At 41.8% G+C, this 18,968-nt stretch overlaps 3 protein-coding genes across 3 annotated transcripts; 1 reads left to right on the top strand and 2 right to left on the bottom strand.

Moving 5' to 3' along the window:
• Positions 1–2,036: 2,036 nt before the first annotated feature.
• LOC107684584 (probable vesicular acetylcholine transporter-B) lies at positions 2,037–3,575 on the bottom strand. The gene has a single exon (XM_016480879.1). It carries the CDS (start codon positions 3,573–3,575, stop codon positions 2,037–2,039), a length of 1,539 nt encoding a protein of 512 aa, XP_016336365.1.
• A 4,277-nt stretch (positions 3,576–7,852) lies between these two features.
• On the bottom strand, positions 7,853–11,386 carry LOC107684574 (RPE-retinal G protein-coupled receptor-like). Its single transcript, XM_016480862.1, has 7 exons — positions 11,224–11,386; positions 10,661–10,817; positions 10,204–10,325; positions 9,819–9,978; positions 9,470–9,587; positions 8,710–8,823; positions 7,853–8,614 (listed from the first exon to the last, which is right to left on the bottom strand). The coding sequence occupies exons 1-7, from the start codon at positions 11,297–11,299 to the stop codon at positions 8,486–8,488; spliced, it is 876 nt and encodes a 291-aa protein (XP_016336348.1). The 5' UTR covers positions 11,300–11,386; the 3' UTR covers positions 7,853–8,485.
• Positions 11,387–13,200: 1,814 nt separating this feature from the next.
• LOC107684573 (leucine-rich repeat, immunoglobulin-like domain and transmembrane domain-containing protein 1) lies at positions 13,201–16,278 on the top strand. Its single transcript, XM_016480861.1, has 4 exons — positions 13,201–13,483; positions 13,903–14,363; positions 14,464–14,769; positions 15,031–16,278. The coding sequence occupies exons 1-4, from the start codon at positions 13,335–13,337 to the stop codon at positions 16,098–16,100; spliced, it is 1,986 nt and encodes a 661-aa protein (XP_016336347.1). The 5' UTR covers positions 13,201–13,334; the 3' UTR covers positions 16,101–16,278.
• Positions 16,279–18,968: the final 2,690 nt, after the last annotated feature.

Below are 18,968 nucleotides of genomic sequence, written 5' to 3'. Positions count from 1 at the left end.
TAAAAACATCACATCACTTTATTTGCTCTTATTTAAAAAAATAAATAAATCTTAGAATCAACAATGACAGCTTGAATCAGGTGTACACTGACAGAACTACAGTATTTGTTCATAAACTGTCAAATACTAATCAACTAATTCAATTAATTGAAAATTCTTCCTTTATAACTTGTGTAAGTTCAGCAGAATGAATGAGCTGATGTATAGCTCACCTGTGTGATCGGTGTCTGTGTCTCCGGCGGCGCGTCAGCTGTCTGTCAGCCGCTCTGTGGCTCCAGTGTCCGGTCTCCGGTGTCCGTGACTCCGCCCCCTCGCCCGTGACTCGCGCTGAGGTCCTGCAGGTGTTTCCAGAGCTGCTGCTTTCTTCTGTTCCACCAACGTATTATGCTAGACAAAATATTTCATGCTCTTTACCTATAGCTTTTTTTTTTTTAAGAAAATCTGGTTTGTATGCAATTAGAACACATACTTAAGTAAATACTGATTAATAAAGATTATTTTCATCATATAAAATGATGAACAGTGAATCGTTAATTTTTTTCGTTGTGTTGATTGCACAGATACTATTTAAACTGAACTGAGCTGTGCTGCGTTTCCCAAAAGCTTCGTAAGCCTAAGAAGTTCGTAAAAACGATCGTACGACTGATCTTAATATTGCGGTCTGTTTCCCAAAAGCTTCGTAACTTAAGTAGCACTTGAATATCATCGTAGATCTACAGTGCTGTGGAGTAATCTCAAAGCCCTCAGTGCACCGTAAGAAGACAGATTTATGCGGTCACCTGCAGGACAGTCAGCAGATTACACCTTTAACTTTATTCAAGTGCAATGTGATTATAATATAACGTTTTGATTGTACTTTATTGTACACTTTAATACTCGTTTTTATGAATTTATAAATGAAATAATTAAAAAGCGCAGGAAAAAATTAGAAATACACATCTAAATTAAATGACTGAACAAAAAATGAATAAAAGAAGTAATGTAGGAAATTGTATTATTATTATTATTATGTAAAGTATAATATTATACGTATAAATATAATATAATATAATAGTTATTATAACCGAGTTGTCTGGAACGCAGCATTAGGTTAGCATTCAATAAACGAGCGTTTACTACAATTACGAGCCATTCTACAAGGCGACATTTCAGCACTTGACATGGATAGCGACTCCTAAGAAGCACTTAAAGCACAGCTGCGTGCGATTGCGGTAAGTGCACTTTTGGGAAACGCACGTGAAACAATAACGAACGATCGTAAAATGACTCGAAGAAAACTCTTAAGCTCTAAGATCGATCGATATCGAGAAACGCAGCCCAGGATGATGATAATCACTGAATTCAATGATGAACTGCCTTTAACTGAAAATTGAGTGTTTACTATTGTCCTTTTGCATTAATGACACATTATTTTCCTAATTAATGCTGTACAGTTGCTTTGACACAATCTGTATTGTTAAAAGCGCTATATAAATAAAGGTGTCTTGACTTGACTTGTGTGATGAAAAGAAGCTAACGCTGATAAATAATCTGCAAAATGTATAGGGGAAAGATGCCATTTTTATTTCAGAGCTCTAAGTAATTAAATTGTCTTTATAATTTGCTTATATTTGTTCCCACGTTAACAGGTTATATATTTTGTTTCCATGAAAAGTGATAAAACTCACACGAATCCAGGCGGACACAAAACTCCTCGGCTGTCGATTAAAGATCCTTCTTAGGACTTTTGAGAATTTAAATAAATATAAAAAAACAACAAAAGTTCATTCGTTGCCACATTTATTAGTAGTGATTCAGTCTGTAAAAAGGCACATGTATGGAAATATGACCATTGGTTTTATTTGGGGTTTGAGCAGTTACATCTACACACTTCATCTACTCACATCTTCTACACACTACAGCAGAGACAGTCGCTCAGAGCCAAATGTAATCGTTTCTATCTAAATCATAAAAGACACGTCTCTGAGCGGACAGTCATGAGTGAGGGAATAAATATTGCACACCAGAGCTGAACGATTGCGATATAAACTCTGTAGTTAAGTGAGCTCGGGTCCCGACGATTCCTCCTCCGAGAGAGACCTGGGTGCCTCGAAGAGCCCGTTCTCGGCCACGGGACACACGTCAGCGGTCGTGGTGCACAAGCCCTTTCTCCGGAGTCTGCGCTCCTGCATGCGGATGGAGTCGTAGAGTCCCTTGGGTTCATCCTCCAGCAGTACGTTCCTCTCGGAGCAGGACTTCTTCATCTGGCACACGCAGCGGAGCAGCAGCAGCGCCGGCGCGTAAAGCACATTCACCAGACCCATGCCCAGGTTCAGCTGAACGAAGCCCAGGTTGTGCACGATCTGCCCTGCGACTACAGGCCCCAAAGCGTAGGCGAGAGAGTATGAGATGTCCGCGATGGCATAGACGCTGCCGTAGACGGACACGTGACGCACGTCCACCAGGAAGGCCAGCGTGGGCAGCAGCGCCGTGTCCACCAGCGCGATGCCGAAGCAGACGCCGCACAGCGGGAGCATCAGCTGGCCCGGGGTCCTGCAGGCGGGCACCGTGCAGGAGCTGGCCCCGATGATCACCATCCCCAGCGCGCCGTAGAACCACTGCAGCTCTGGGTATTTGGCGGCCAACCGGACGGTGACGTAAACCCCGAGCACGTGCGGGAAGAAGGCCGGCAGCCAGATCAGACCCATCTCCCACTTCGAGGCGTTCATCGTGCTCTCCATCCAGCTGGAGATGGTGGGCTCCAGGAACGCCAGCGGGATGTTGCAGACGGTCAGCGCACCCGCCACCACGGCGATGTACGGGTCCGTCATGAGCCGGTAGATGGGCGTCCCGACCGGCATGTTCGCGCGCGTGCCGTTAGAGAACGGTCTGATCACGGTCAGCAGCAGAACGCCGTCCGCCAGGCACACCGAGGCCAGAACTATGAACGGGACGCGTTTCCCTGCGAACTCGTACAGGACTCCGCCGAACGGAGGCGCCACGAGGCTCCCGAACGAGATGAAGGCGAGCGCGACGCCCAGCGCGCGGCTCCGCTCCGCTTCCTCCGTGTATCTGTCCGCGATCATCGCGATCCCGGAGGTGTCTGCGAACGCCGAGCCCAGACCCTGCAGGCTGCGCGCCGCGAACAGCGTCCCGTAGTTGTCCGCGAACGCGAAGATGCAGGTGGAGACGAACATGACCAGAAGCCCGATCAGCAGCGGGATGTCGTACCCCACGCGGTCGATGAAGGTGCCCGATAAAGGGCTGACCATGAGCTGCAGAATGGCTTTGGAGGCGAACAGCACCCCGATCTGAATGTCCAGATTGTTCGGGTTCGCTCTGCTCACGGAAGAGTTGGCAAGAGTGCGCGCCGCCTGCTCGGTCTCCAAATCCGCGAGATAGTCGGGGATGATGGGAACGATCACCATGTAGAGCATGTTGTCCAGCAGAAGCGCGACGCAGACGATCACCAGAATGAGCTTTCTCTGCCGGTTGGGGTCTTGCATCGCGCTGCCGAGCTGTTTAGTTCTTTCGCCCATTTCGGACAAATTTAGGGCGGCAGATTTCGCCACACCGGCAGAGCCGTCAGACTCCATGACTGTCTAAAAGCCCGTTTAGCTCAAGAGAGCTTCAGTCCTTCAGAGCGCAGTTTCATTCCTCTCCTGCGCAGCGACGCGTCTGGCTTTTACGCACGAACTTCCCCGGTGTCCGGCGCGTCTGACAGGTGACGCGCTACTCTTCTCTCTTCGAGGGTACAGCCCTGAGCGTTTCTGCATGTCCACTTCTGCTGAGCTTCTTTCCATTTACATTCCTGTTACGCGCGCAGTGGTGGTTCACATCAGTTTTTCTTCCATCAGAAGCAGCAGACTCGCTGTGGGCACACACTCTGTGCCACGGTCAGTTTCCTCTGATTTCTCTCCTCTGGTCATCAGCTGCGTCCGTCTGCTAATCCTCTGACTGACCAATCAGAGTCTTGATCACATATCACAAAAATACTACTACACCAGACCAGCTCTTATTCTGTTCTCCAAACACCGAAAACAAGATTCGTCCTGCATCGCGTACTCGTGTCTAAATGACGTCTGCTAACAAACCCCAATCTGTTTGCTGCACAAATACACGAATAACAGATGTATAAATAACTCATTAATAATCGCAGCGCAGGGACTCAGTCAGATCAGGTTAATGTACTCTGAGTTTGGATCAGTTATCATTTAAAAACACACACAATTCAGTGTCAAGAGAATATTCTGATAATAGCCAGTTTGCTATTTTTATTTTTGCTATTTCTATTTTTATGCGAATGTATTTGTGTGAAGGTTAAATTAGGGCCATTATTTAAAGGACGAAAAAATATAATCATCAAGTATTATTTAAATATTTGAATTGACAAAATAACGACAACACAATAACGTGATATCACCTTTTGGAAAGCATTTGGGAAAATATTAAAACAAGCCAACGTTCGTTCCCCTGTCTAGTGTTCTGTCTACAGATGATTACAGTTTTTTACGATTGCTTACACACTAAAATGTGATTCTCCATGTTGACTGATTTGGGTATATGGAGAGAAATCAATGATATTTTCGTCAGTCTGCAGCATTGGTCTTGTGTAGTGTTTGGTGAACTATTGTATAGTTGCAGTTTCTCTGTGTACTTCATTTACAGTACTCTAATCACTGAGAATTAGACTTGCTAAAAGTGTTTTAGGTTAGCAACAGCAGTGTGTAACTGGTTCAAAAAGATTAAAGTCATATGAAATGTGTGTGTTTCGTATGGTAACAAAATATTGTTTTTATAAAGTTGTGTATAGTTTTGACAAAAGTGTTCCATTTTGCAAATGATCTGAAGTGTTGTGCTACTTTGGTGTAGGGTTGTGTTAATTGTGTGTAGTGTTTTGACAAACCGGGCCCTGTTTTCAAAATTGTGCTTAAGCAATCGTAAAAAAACTGTAAACAGATTGGTTTACACAGGGGTTAGAATTAGGGACGCTAGGGTCATGTGCCTACCATCCAGCGACTATAGACCCTAGCAATGATTTTGATCAAACAATTAAATACATGTATATGTTCTGGTAATTCGGACGCATCTGAAATATGTCATATCACTGAAGTTAAAGTAAATGGGTTAGAAATCTGCGCGCTTTCGAGGACACACATTTAATACACGGGCGGAGTAACACACACCGCAGGAGAAACGCAGCGCCACGTTTAGAACAACTCACAGCTCAAAACAGTTAAAGTACAAGTTCACTTCAGGAATGAACAAAGCTGTGTCGATGAGAAATACGGTGATTGACAAAACTGAGCAAACGGAAAAAGAAAGCGTGATCTATGGCCATGGCGTGCGGTTTATCTATCAGTCAGGTGCGCATGAATGTTTCGTTACTACAGAAACAGTAGAGTTTTCTTTCACAATCATCCTGGTGGGCCCAATTAGATTAATATTAAAATACAGTTATGCGTGATTAAGACACCCAGCGCTCTGATGCTGCTGTAATGTTGTTGGTTCACAAAATCAAAATTGTGGAATAATTATCTGTAAAACATAGCCTACACGCATAAAAAACTCTCTGTTTATGAATTACGAAATTATGAATATGTTTGCTACCATAAGCTATAAATGCAGAGTTTAGATGACATTAGGGCCCGGGTGTGGCTGCGCTCTTATGTCCCCAAAAGCAAACCTAAGCTCTTGGGTATACAAGTATTAAACTGCAAATGTAAAACAAAACGAACAACGTTTGACGCGCGGATGTGAAGGCGTTAAGCGCGCGTCAGGGCGCGACACTGACCTCTGCTGGACGGATGACAGAGATCATGAGCTCACCTGCACCTCTCACACTGTCATAGTAATGCTTTTGTTTCCGAGAATAATACTGATAATAATTAAACAATAAGATACGCTCTTTATGTGGACTATATTGATAATCATAACTAACTAATGATAACTGAGAGTTTTTCATAGCGGTGTGGATTTAACATACACATATAGCAAGTGATAATATTGATCTATAAGTATATGTGACCCTGGAGCACAAACCCAGTCTTAAGAGTAAATTTTTTAAATTGAGATTTATACATAATCTAAAAGCTGAATAAATAATCTTTCCATTGATGTATGGTTTGTGAGGATAGGATAATATTTGGCTGAGATACAACTATTTGAAAATCTAAATATTGAGAAAATCATCTTTAAAGTTGTCCAAATGAAGTTCATAGCAATGCATATTACTAATCAAAAATTAAGTTTTGATATATTTACGATAGGAAATTGACAGAATATCTTCATGGAACATGATCTTTACTTAATATCCTAATGATTTTTGGCATAAAAGAAAAATCTATAATTTTGACCCATACAATGTATTGTTGGCTATTGCTACAAATATACCCCAGCGACTTAACACTGCTTTTGTGCTCCAGGGACACATATAAGGTTAAGAACTGATATTTGAGTGTTGAACTGAATTAGTGTTAAATTAACTCTTTCTTCTACTCTAGTCTGTAACATGACAATCATATTAGATGCTGCCTAATGAGGTTTAAACCTCAGAATTAAAAATGTCTTTCTATGGTGATCTGCCTGAATACACACACAGTAGTTCAGCACAGCATTGCCCAGTTTGGCCGCTAGATGGCGGTTTCTGATTGAAATAAGCAGATGAATGAAGTCTAACGCACAGATTTGGTTTATGTCAGAGACCAATGAAGACATACACAACACAATATATTACGACATACAGTATATTTCTTATACACCACAAAGTAGTGAAAAATATGAGTTATTTGTTACAGGTGTGTGTTCAGGTGGATGTGGATTGTCTTTTATCAATAAACTTTTATTCCCAATAACTAAAGCAAGTATTATGCATTATGTAACATTTACCTAAATAAAACTAACTGGACTCCTTTACACAGACCACATACACAGATGTCGCTTATTTGTTTCATTAATTGCATTATTCTTGCATCTTACATAACTATAGAATTTTCTCTCCACTGATGGCAGATCTTATTTAAACATTTAATCATAAGAAATTGGCCAGACAATTTTATGTGCAATACAGGACAGAGTCACATTAAAATATCTGAGACATAAATCTGCTTTGTCACAGGAAGTGTTTGTCAGGTTTGCTTTGAGAAACTTCAGAGAAAATCTTCATTGTGATCCAATCTAGAGCTTCAGGGCCGTGTGAAAGTTTCTCTGGAGTGTTTATGCTCTTCTTGTCTATTTAAAAGGCTGTTTCTGAGAAGAGTCAAGAAGTTAATCCTGCTTACATGGTCAGCGGCACCTTAGAGACCGTAGATAGAAACCTGCTGAAACTGCACTGACCCACAAGTGATGTGGAGCAGTGTGTGTGTGTGTGTGTGTGAGAGAGAGAGAGAGAGAGAGGCATTAAAAAATGTACTATTTTTTGCCATGTTCAGTTTTTATCATTTAGCTCATGTTAAATATACCTGATTCCAGGAACTGTGGAGGACTGTGAACGGATAGACGTCAATACATACAGTTCACTCGCATTAAAAGAGTAAGAAAGACAATAAAGGGAAAAAGCTCATAGTGAATGAATGAAAGAATGAACAGACGCTCCTCTTGAGCTCTGCTCTGCTGTGTTTCTGAGGAACAGAGTCGTGTCAGAGTTCAGTCGCTGGGTCTGAGAGTCGCCCGTGACCGGCTGCAGTAAAGCTCTCCTGATCCTCTTTGGTCTTCAACACACGTCAGAAACCCAAATCTACTGATATGAGAGCAGCTCCTTGTGCAGAGGAATTACTGCAGATTATAAAACCCTGGAGAATTTCTAATCCTAAACATGAATGTTAATTAGCCTCCGCTTCGAGATCTGAGCTGGAGACTGAGAAGATCTGTGAACTGTGTTCCTTGAGCAACAGACCGAACCTGTAATAAATGAACGTGGTTTTGAATAAAAGCATCTGCATAAATGAGCATTCGAACTCCTAACTAACACACACAGAGGAATCAGGGCATTTACTGAGTCAGATGACTGTTTGTGAAGGAAACCAGCTAAACCAGTGAAGATGACCATCTGCAAGCCAATCCTTGATCAGAGATTCTAGTGGCGTTCATTCACCTTCATCAGTCCCCTTCTGAGCCCCTAAAGAACCAGTGACAAACTGTCTTGTGCCTCACAGTTTGTTCTGTGGATTAACAATGAAAAGCCCTTTTGTTTTTAGCGGTTCATGCACTGGTCTCAAGCTTTGGTTACTTTTACACATGAATAGTGGATTCTCATGCACTGATCAACAGCAACAGTAAGGCAAGAACAATGAAATGGTGAAATGGTTGTGTCCTGAATGAACTGTGTACGTCATCTCTCACACTCCAGGAAACTGAAATAAGGCTTCATATGTCAGTCTTCAATAAGCACAAATATTTCCAAATGTGTTAGGCACTGATTTGACATATACAGTGAATTACAGTCACATCACGTGTAAACTCTTGCAGACTCGCCTGAATACAACATTACATGGCTAAAGCTCTTTCACTATTTCTTTTTGTCTCCAGACTTCTGCCCGGTGAGGAACTGCCAGACTCCTCCGCGGTAGAACTCGTTACCGAACGCGTACAGGACGGCGTGGAAGATCGGAGATGTCTTCGCCAGCACCGGGAGGACCTAGAGGATCAGACGACCATCATCAACACTGAGATCAACACGAGAACAATGATTTATCAAGCTAATGAAAGATTTTAAAGTGTTTGTTTTCTAACCATTCTGAGCTTTGGTGAAACGAGGTTAACGTTCTCGAAGCAGGCGTATGTGCACATCAGAACATACGGACCCCAGCAGAACAGCAGCGCTTTCAGAGGTAAACCTGTGTTAAACTGAGAGGAGAAGCACTGACACAAGACACCAACACACACCATTCACTGCTCAAATCATGCTTTTATCTACAACATCAAAAAAACAGACCAGAAATCTGACACTTGCGTTACTTTAAACATTCTTCGAAACATTTGGGATAATGTAAGTACACAAGTCAGCAAAATATATAACACTGTTCTAGTGATTTTTGGATATTTTAATAAAAAAATCTTACATATTGTGCCTTTAATGCAAGCAGGGGATCTTAAAGCACACAGAATGCTGAGCATGTGGCTGATCTATGGATGATTCATGTCATTCTCACTGCAGATGAATGTCAGAGACGTGCCTCTCTTCTGCATGTACAGAGTTAAACACAGCCTCATTACAGCCCACTGGTTTAGTTTGCTGCACAAAATGCATCACTGATTATATTCGGGTTATAAAAATTGATAATTGAAATTTACAACATCATAGGGGACAGCAATTACTTAAAATGATAAATTATACACATATATACCAAATGAATTTAAAATATGATTTTTAAAAAAAGTTTTTTTATGAAAAATGCAACGTGAAATCATACTAGGTGACAGCAAAGTTCCTACAGATGACGATACGTTGTGTCTAATTGGAGCGTATGTTGACTAAGGAGAGTGCGAGTACCTTAAAACGGTGTGTCTTTTTGAAATAAGCATAGATGGCATTGTAGGAGGACTGTAAAACCATAACAGGGAATGCTAAATACAGTACAGTGATGGACAGCATGTAGGTGATGTAACTCCTGAAGAAGACAGCAGAGTATACGTATTACTCTTGCATGCAAATTCACATCATGAAATTCAAAATCATCAGTAGTCAAGTCCAGGCAGGACAAACATTATTGTTTGTCCATATTTTCTTAATGTGATTTCTGATTAGTAATGTGCTGTAGTTTTTTATTTGAGTTGTGTGAGCTATGAAACAGAAACTAGAGCGAAGTCTGTTTGTGTTCTCGTGTGTGAGATGGACGCACCGGTCTCCTTGTGTGTAGTCGAGCGTACAGCATGTTTTCATCGGCTCAAAGTCAAAGATGCCCCATCCGATGGCCGGCAGCGGCAGAGCGGCCCAGAACACAGCCAGGATCCAGATGATGGTGCTGATGGTCACAGACGTGCTCCAGAACATCTTCTGCTCTGGAAACAAACACAACTAACTCATTGATTTACAGCCGGTCAGCTGAGACAGTGCAGGAAAGCTGTATTAAAATGACGATAAAACCCACTAAACCCAGGAAAACTACTGAAGAATTGAATGCAAGCCTTACAGAAACAAGAGTACCACTAATGTCTTGCGTGTCAATACTGAACAATAATAAAGTAACATTTTATGGATGGCAGATGTTCTCCATTTATACTCACTAGTACAGTACTGATGATATCTGTCCCAAGCAATGGCAGCCAGAAAACTGATGCCGGCGAGGATCGACACCATTCCCTGAAAACCGTGCATCTGACAGCCCTCCGACCCAAACGGCCAGTATCTTCCAGTGTTCAGAAAAAACACAAATATATACAGGTGTTTGAATATTTATACATACATGTGATATTTCTCATTTTCATATTAAAACTATGTGTTCTTCTGTGTCTAGCGGTTGTATTTCTTTTCTTTCTTTCAAACTTTTGTTTCAAGTCAAATTCCTTGTCTGCAATAACACCAATAAGTTATGTGAGAAATAGTCATCACATTTTTATTTATTTTTGTCATATCTTTTCAAACAATTTTAGAAGTTGCTATTTTCCAAATTTCAGAAGCAAGTGTTCAATTTGGAAAGATTCGGTTCTGGATTCATACAGTAGTTTAGCTGGTTAGTCTCACCTCAGGTAACTAGCGTAAGCAGCCACTAAACCGTTAATGTTGAGGCTCAGATCAGCCACAGCCAGGTTAAAGATGAAGAAGTTATTGGGCGTCTGCATCTCCCGGATTCTGAGGAACGCCATCACCGAGATAAAGTTAAGAAAGAAACCGAGAAGACCTAGAAGAAAATATTGAGATATTCAGACTGAACAGAATTCATAACACTGTGCACCGCATACAAAGAGCAATCATAACAAAACAATATATAATGCTGTTAGAAGAATTACCATGTCCACAGTAACAAGTATCAATAAGCACCACGGTGATCAGATCAGATGCCATCACTGTATGAACATTACACTACGGAACTGACTGTTTTCTTTTCTTTTTTTCTAATCCAGAAACTTTCTACAGATCAATAAGAGCAGCCCTCATTAATCGATAGAACAGCCTTCACTAATCACAGACATAAAGAACTTTTGCATGTTTGTCAATACACTCATCAATGAAGAACAATCCAGCACTGATGAATTGATGGACTGATTGATTGATTGATTGATTGACTGATTATCAGCAGCACTCACCGCCCACCAGCAGCACGGAGCCGAAGGCGAACATGTCGAAGTCACTGAATCCCTCCGGTAACGTGTATGAAGCCATTGTCCAAGATACTTCTCACTGCTGACCACTGCTCTACAGTGCGAGACTTTATATGTGTGTTTATTTCTCAGTGAAAGTGCGTGTGTGATTTAAAGCCTAGTCTGAAATCCCCGCAAGAATGTTTTAATACTGCAAAGGTTTGTGAAATCAGATCTGCAGCGCTCACTCGCCTCAGTCCTGCGTCTGAACTGTGCATTACAAGCAGATCACAGTCCTCCATATACAACTCTCTCTGGCTTTACTGATGATTTAAAAAAATAAACAGTGCACGCTTATACAATAATGTATATATATATATAATATAATGCTGCAGCTGCAAAATATTTTGCAGAATATATTAACTACTGTACATATTATACAAAAGTGTTGTTGTCATGAAAAAGTTTTTGGAAAGAAGTGCAACTGCAATTCCACTGCCAGCTAATCCAAAATTCACAATGTTTGTAAATGAAATGTTTGTGTCCTTCATAAAAAATAGTGGGAAATTGATTATAATTGGTTGTCCCGTTCTTCTTAAAACACATTGATTTGAATACCTTTTATTGTGTTATGTTTGAAAACTTTATATTGTGAATGAAATGAAATCGTAGCCATGACAATAGAAGTGACAACAAAGTAACATCACGAAATGTTTGAGGTATAATGTGGTGATCTGACTACACTGGGCTCCAGTGCAAAAGGCTGTAATTAGGAAACTAATTCTTATATCTCAGCTTTCAGATGTTAATGCCATTGGGAAATAACATACGTACACTTCAGTGAAATGTGTTCACTGTAATCTCTCTAAATTCTTCTGGCTGACTCTTTCTAAAGAGCGCAGAACAAAACATTTCAGAGCAGCATATGTGCTTTCTCCTCAGGACGAATCGCTGGTGTTGTTGTTTCCCCAGTTCCTTTGAGAGAAGTGTCTATTAAATTAATAAATTAAAATATACAGTTCTGAATGAGCCTGAGAATTCATTAAGTTTGAAAGTGAGTTTATTCATAGACTGAATAATTGGTGTGGATATCCATTATGAACTCTGAGCCTAATTTCCTTTATCTTGACACTGGACAAAATGTGGCATTGGATAGTGGAACAAACATATATTTGTTATAATATAGTAATATGTTTGTATGTAGTATACAAAATATAGGCTAATATATTTTGAATAAACACACACAAACGTCTGTAGGCTACTTTAGTCTGAGATGAAGACTTTTGCTCTGTACTGCCACCAGGTGTTTTAAATGCATATTCACTCTGATTTTAATATGTTAAAAGTATCACCATCTGCTTTTTTTGCTTTAATCATATAGGCATTATAGACCAAACAGACAATAAGGATAATAATATTAGGTAACCACTATTAATATGTGAGTAAAGTTGATGCAATAGTAAAGATATTATACCTGAAAAAAATCTGAAAAATGCATCTTTCATATTATTATAAATTTAATGCATCATAAACACAGTGTTTTATGCTAAATTCCTGCCTTTGCTCATTACTGAATCAATTGTAGTTTTGATGTATTTGTATGTCAAGTCAAAGGTCAAACTAACAACACTGATCTTTTTTGCATGTATAAAATAACCTACAGTGTGCTGGGTTTCCATTTCTATGTCTGTTACAACATTTTCAATTGAAATAATCTTCAAAAAGACACATCACAAAAAAAGCAACATTTCCTCGACACTCTTTGATTTACTCAGTATGTCTACTGAAAATAGAGCAAAACAAAGCCATTCACCAATAAGATGCTGTGAATTCACAAACTGTTGTCCAATCCCAGGTCTAAAATTAACTCTCCAATCAAAAAAAGAAATGTCTGTTCTCTATATATACAAAAGACAAGCATACAGCCTATGGGCTTCCAGGAAGGAATAATCGTGTAAGTCAAAATACCCCAAGTCCTTGCTCTAATCTGCTCTATCCCTTTTATCTGGGGATTCGGAGCAGAGCGAGCAGAAAGTGCTTGAGAGAGACACAGAGATGCTGCGTGATTAACAGAGTCAAACCCATCCGGACAGTAGCTAGAACAGATAGCGCAGAAGATGTGCGCTCTGGGCTTGTGTGCTTTTGCGTCCAGCCGTGTGTTTCAGGTTTTTGCGCTGGTGCTGTGCTGCTTTCCATTGATTTGCAGCACCTGTCCTGCTCAATGTAGCTGCTTCTACCACAAACTGAGCGACGGATCGAAGTCAAGGTAAGATTTTACATGGACTGTCATTTACCTAAATGAAACCATCCTGTAGAAAAGTCTCATATGGACCATTGTCTGCAGAATATTGACAGGCCAGATTGACTGTGCTCTTTATTTAGTCGTTGGATTAACGTGTGTGTGATTTTTAATCTTCTCTGCTTGTAAATTGCAATGTTTCAGACACACACACACACACACACACACACACACACACACACACACACACACACAGTAAAGATAATAAACTACAATAAAAGCAAATGAATGAAATGAAAGCTAGTCAAAGAGAACTTTATCATAGCACTATATTGTAGCAATGTTGAGTACGATAATCTCAAAGTGGAGTTTTCTTACTTGACTGGCATTATCAAATATCTCAACAAAAGGAGACTGTGCTTGACCCGTGTGATGTGTTTTTATAGGAGCGTCCTGTGTAACGACCCCGACCTCGCTGTCATCCCAAACAACTTTCCCTCGGACACCTCCAAACTCCGCATCGAGAAAACCGCCATCAGCCGCATCGCCAGCGAATCCTTTCATTACCTCAGCAGTCTGGAGTACCTCTGGATATCCTTCAACTCGCTCTCCTCCCTCAGCGCAGACAGTTTCCGAGGACTTTACGCCTTGGACGAATTACGGATGGATGGGAATGTTCTCACTTCCTTTCCTTGGGAATGTTTGATGGACATGCCTAACCTTCGGCTCCTGGATTTGCACAATAATAAAATCAGCAGCATTCCAGCTGAAGCAACCATTTACATCCAAAACTTGACCTACCTGGATCTGTCCAGCAACAGTCTGGCCACCGTTCCAGCGGAGGTTCTTACTTCATGGTTCTCTCCGAAACCTCCTCAGGATGCAGAGATTTCCAAAATGATATTAGGTGAGTTAGTTTCTGCTCTTAACCCATTTCAGTTCTGTTGTAAAGTCTTAGTCATTGACAAATGAAGAAACGTTGACAAAAGCGTCTGTTCTTTGCGCAGGTCTCCACAACAATCCCTGGCAGTGTGACTGTCGTCTCTTTGATTTGGTGCAGTTCCAGAAGTTCCCTTCCTCCTCTGTGGCATTCATCGATACGTGTCTGTGCTGCGCCGAACCGGAGAGCCTGTCGGGAGTCCTGTTCTCTGATGCTGAGCTCCGCAAGTGTCAGGTTCCCCGCGTGCACACGGCCGTTGCGAGGATCCGCAGCTCCATCGGAAACAACGTCCTGCTGCGCGGCGGGACCATCGGCGTTCCCATCCCCGAGCTGTCCTGGACCCGAGCCGACCGCAAGCCCATGAACGGCACCGGTACGTGTGATGTTTGCATCTCATCTCATGTCTCCCTTGGTGTATTGCTACTGTTAAATAAAGCATCCAGGCATGGTTAATGCGTCTGTTAAATAAATTGAATCTGTTGCTTGTGTATTAAGAGAGCAGCAAATATATAAATAAAGCATGCAGGCGAAATTTGATGTAATTACTGTTATGTCTAACTGTACTGCACAGTTAGATGCAAAATGCAACTTCAGAACTTATATTAAAGTGAGTGTTTTTTGTTTGATGTTGTAGTTCAACAGGAAATCTCTAAAGAGGGCATCATCTGGTCCATTCTCAGCGTTCCTGCCGTTTCATACAGAGATTCAGGGAAATACATTTGCAGAGCCACTAACTTTGTCGGGAGTGCCGATGCCATTATCTCACTTGTCATTTCTGATACATGGCAAATCGACAAAGCGGTCACCAAGAGAAGTCACGGAAAGAAGAACGCTGGATTCGGCCGAGCGGCGTATCAAGAGAAACTCATCGCCAGATACGTGCCGCCGGCCACATCAGCTGCTGTGCCCATCATTGAGCCCCTAAACGGACCCAAAGCCACGTCATCCATCCAGATCGAAAGCTACAGCATTTCTGAAGGTGTTTCCAAAGCGAAGGCCACAGCGGCACCTGCAGCGGCCGCAGGAACGGACAGCGGCATGGCGGAGCTTCAGAAAGATGTCTTGAGTAACCTGGAGGCTAATGCGTCTTCTCTGCAGCAGGGTCCGGAGCGCAGAGTGGTTCGGTCGGTCAAAGTGATCGGTGACACGGACCACACGGTCTCGTTGAACTGGCGCGCACCCACCGCCACAAACACCACGTCCTTCAGCGTTCTGTACGCCGTCTTCGGGGAGCGGGACATGCGTCGGATTAATGTTGCCCCGGGCAAGAATCGCATCACGATCGAAGGCCTCGTTCCCAAAACCAAGTACATAGCCTGTGTGTGCGTGAAGGGCCTCGTCCCCAAGAAAGAGCAGTGTGTGATTTTCTCCACGGACGAGGCGGCCAGCGCCAGCGGCACACAGAAGCTCATTAACGTGGTGGTGATCACGGTCGCCTGCGTGATCGTGGTTCCTCTGACCCTCATCGTCTGCTGCGGGGCACTAAAGAGGAGGCTGCAGAAGCTGATGGGCCGGAAGTCCAAAGACATTCAAGACTCGTACGTGACGTTTGAGACTCTGTCTCCAGGCGCCAAAGGGCTGGAGGGGGAATATCTCAGCAGACTCATCCCAGACGAGTCCAACCGGCTGCTGTCGGCCCGCTCTAGTGTGGACTCTGAGGCCACGGCCAGAACCGAGGGCCAGCCCAACGAGTACTTCTGCTGACCAACCGGCGGCGTTTCAGACGACTCTGTGCCTAGTGCACTCTTGGTATGGGCCGGATTACACTTTTAATGTGTTCGAAAGCTTCAATACATATCAGCTTTGTCCTTTCTCAGCCCTGAAAGGGTACAAACCACCTTAGAGAAAGTCCGGTGTTCAAAAAGGGAAAATTATCACACAAGAGTGAAATAATAATGTCTGTATTTTTTATTTTTGTCATGCACTTTTCCAATGGTATGTTTATCATTGACTCATTTATCATACATATTCTGCAATGAAATGTCTGTGTCCAACACATAATACCCATCTACATAATACAGAAAGTGAGGCGTTAAGATTTTCTGTTTGGACCGTCAGGATGTTACAAAAAGAGAGGGTTAGTGATGTACATGCTTAATAAGTTTTCCTTTTTACTTGTTTTCTTTATACTGTTATCTTGTCACAGTGTACTGGGGCAACTATTTTCCACTTTAACCTTAAAACTGTGCTTATAATCTGTCATATCAGGAATATGTTGATGTCTGTACTTATTAAACATGTTTTAAAATATGACTGAATAAAACCATTTTTATATGGTTCTTGTTTTCTGAATGTTTCCTCTTTGTTTATAAAGTGAAAAGACATTAGCTGTGCTATTCCTAGATTGTCCGAATGTTCAAAGCAATATTTAGAAACTTCTGAAGAAGTTTGAGCATTAAGGATAATAGGATTTATCCCACTGAACCAGTTAACTGCCGTCAGTCATGCAGAGCTGCTCGTGTCTCCTGTAAACGTGGAACTGCAACGCAATTTATTTGTGTATTTGACATTTTATGTCTGAGATCCCAAATTTAATTCTGTACTGAAGATATTTACATAATAGAGGGAATTCATGTCTTCACATTTGTTTTATCTCGTTTTTTGTCTAGTCTCTCTAGTCTCTCTTGTTCTGTCTAGTCTCTCTTGTTCTATCTAGTTTATCTTGTTCTGTCTAGTCTCTCTAGTCTCTCTTGTTCTGTCTAGTCTCTCTTGTTCTGTCTAGTTTCTCTTGTTCTGTTTAGTCTCTCTAGTCTCTCCTGTTCTGTCTAGTCTCTCTTGTTCTTTCTAGTCTCTCTTGTTCTGTCTAGTCTCTTCTAGTCTCTCTAGTCTCTCTTGTTCTGTCTAGTCTCTCTTGTTCTGTCTAGTCTCTCTTGTTCTGTCTAGTCTCTTTAGTCTCTCTTGTTCTGTGGGATACGTGTCTGACCGGATGCTCCTGCAGAGACCAGCCCTTCAGCAGCATCCCTGAGAAATTCATGAAAATCTGTATTGAAATATCAGACGTAAGTGAAATCCCACAAGCGGCATTCTCTACAGTCAGTGCTTTAGCGTTCTTATGGCTAAATTTTAACAATATAGCACTCATGAATGTTAGAAGCCTGGAGGGACTGCACAACTTGACAAAATTACGCATACAGGGCAACAAATACTTTCGATACCATGGACTGCTTTTTAGAACACGCTGAACCTTGAAATTTTGGACCTGCACTGCCAACAATTTCACCGCTAACTCGTCTGTCAGTGTCCGGCTCGGTGTCCTTCTATCCCAAAACATGACGGGCAGCGATCTGAACCCGCTGGAGCAGAGAGACTCATTATTGCCATCATGTGTGTCATGCTGCTGGCTGTGCCTGCTGGGATGTGTGTTTGCACGAGCGACACAGAACACTGCTTCGAGCGCTGCACGACAGAAGAAGCGACGCGAGAGACACGAGACACCGGTGATGAAGGAAACAGCACTGCCCAGCTATACTAGACCACATATTAATACACGTGTCAGAGACCAGAGATTCTGTGATTCTTTGTGAATAGAAGGAAACACTGACTGCACTTTAGTTTACTTCCATTTTCAGTGGGAGGGTTTTTTTGTATGTGCATTGTTTTAAATGTTATAAAATGTCAAACATTAAAGCCAGTGTTGGGAAGTAACCAGTTATATGTAACGGCGTTACGTAATTTAATTACAAAATAAATGTAACTGTAATCAGTTACAGTTACTAAGAAAAAATGTGTAATTAAATTATAGTTACTTATGAAAATGTTAACGATTAGGAAGGGGATTACATTTGAATATTTACACACATCCACATACAGATTTAATTGATTTCTTTCCCAAATTGCACTGACTACTCTGCAGTGGTGGAGGTAACGAATTACAACTACTCACGTTACTGTAATTAAGTCATTTTTTCAGGTACTTGTACTTTTTTGGAGTATATTTTTAAAGCTGTACTTTTACTAAGCTGTAGTTTTAATTGTACTTAAGTACAAATTAAGCAAAATAATCTACTTTGTCACTTTTTAATCATAGTTCGTTACTGAGTACGCCCACAATTTGAATTGATATTCAAACCTTTGACGGCACTTCAGTAGCCAATAAAGATATCCGATCGTAAACGGACCAATAGGAGCCCTGATATCTGAAGCGGGAAAAGCCGCCGCTGCAGCAGGTGAAGAGCTGATCAGACAGTGAGGGAGCTCAGCGTAATTTAGGGAGTCAAAGTTTGGAGAAACAAACTACATGGTAGTGTTATCATAAATATCTTTATTTTGATACCAATACTGAAATATCTGACACTGTACCATTACTCATTTTCCACAGTATCTACCGAATATACACCGACACAAGCTGCGTCTCTCTCTCCTCTCCGACAGTAAGTTTGACACGCGTCCGCCTCCTGTCGATTACAGAGTCTGAATATTCGCACGGATTGCAGGTATTCCGCATAATTTTAATCATTCCCACGCAAATGTAAAGCCGCCGCTTTTCCAAGCTGCCTCTCTTTTTCCTTTCTGACAGCGAGTTTGACACGCATCGCCTCCTGTCAATTACAGAGTCTGAATATCTAAGCGGGA

This window comes from Sinocyclocheilus anshuiensis, unplaced genomic scaffold, assembly GCF_001515605.1.
Source record: "Sinocyclocheilus anshuiensis isolate Anshui unplaced genomic scaffold, SAMN03320099.WGS_v1.1 scaffold401, whole genome shotgun sequence".
NCBI classification, from domain to species: domain Eukaryota; kingdom Metazoa; phylum Chordata; class Actinopteri; order Cypriniformes; family Cyprinidae; genus Sinocyclocheilus; species Sinocyclocheilus anshuiensis.
Note: the sequence above shows the minus strand (reverse complement) of the source record. Positions and strands in the feature narration are given on the sequence as shown.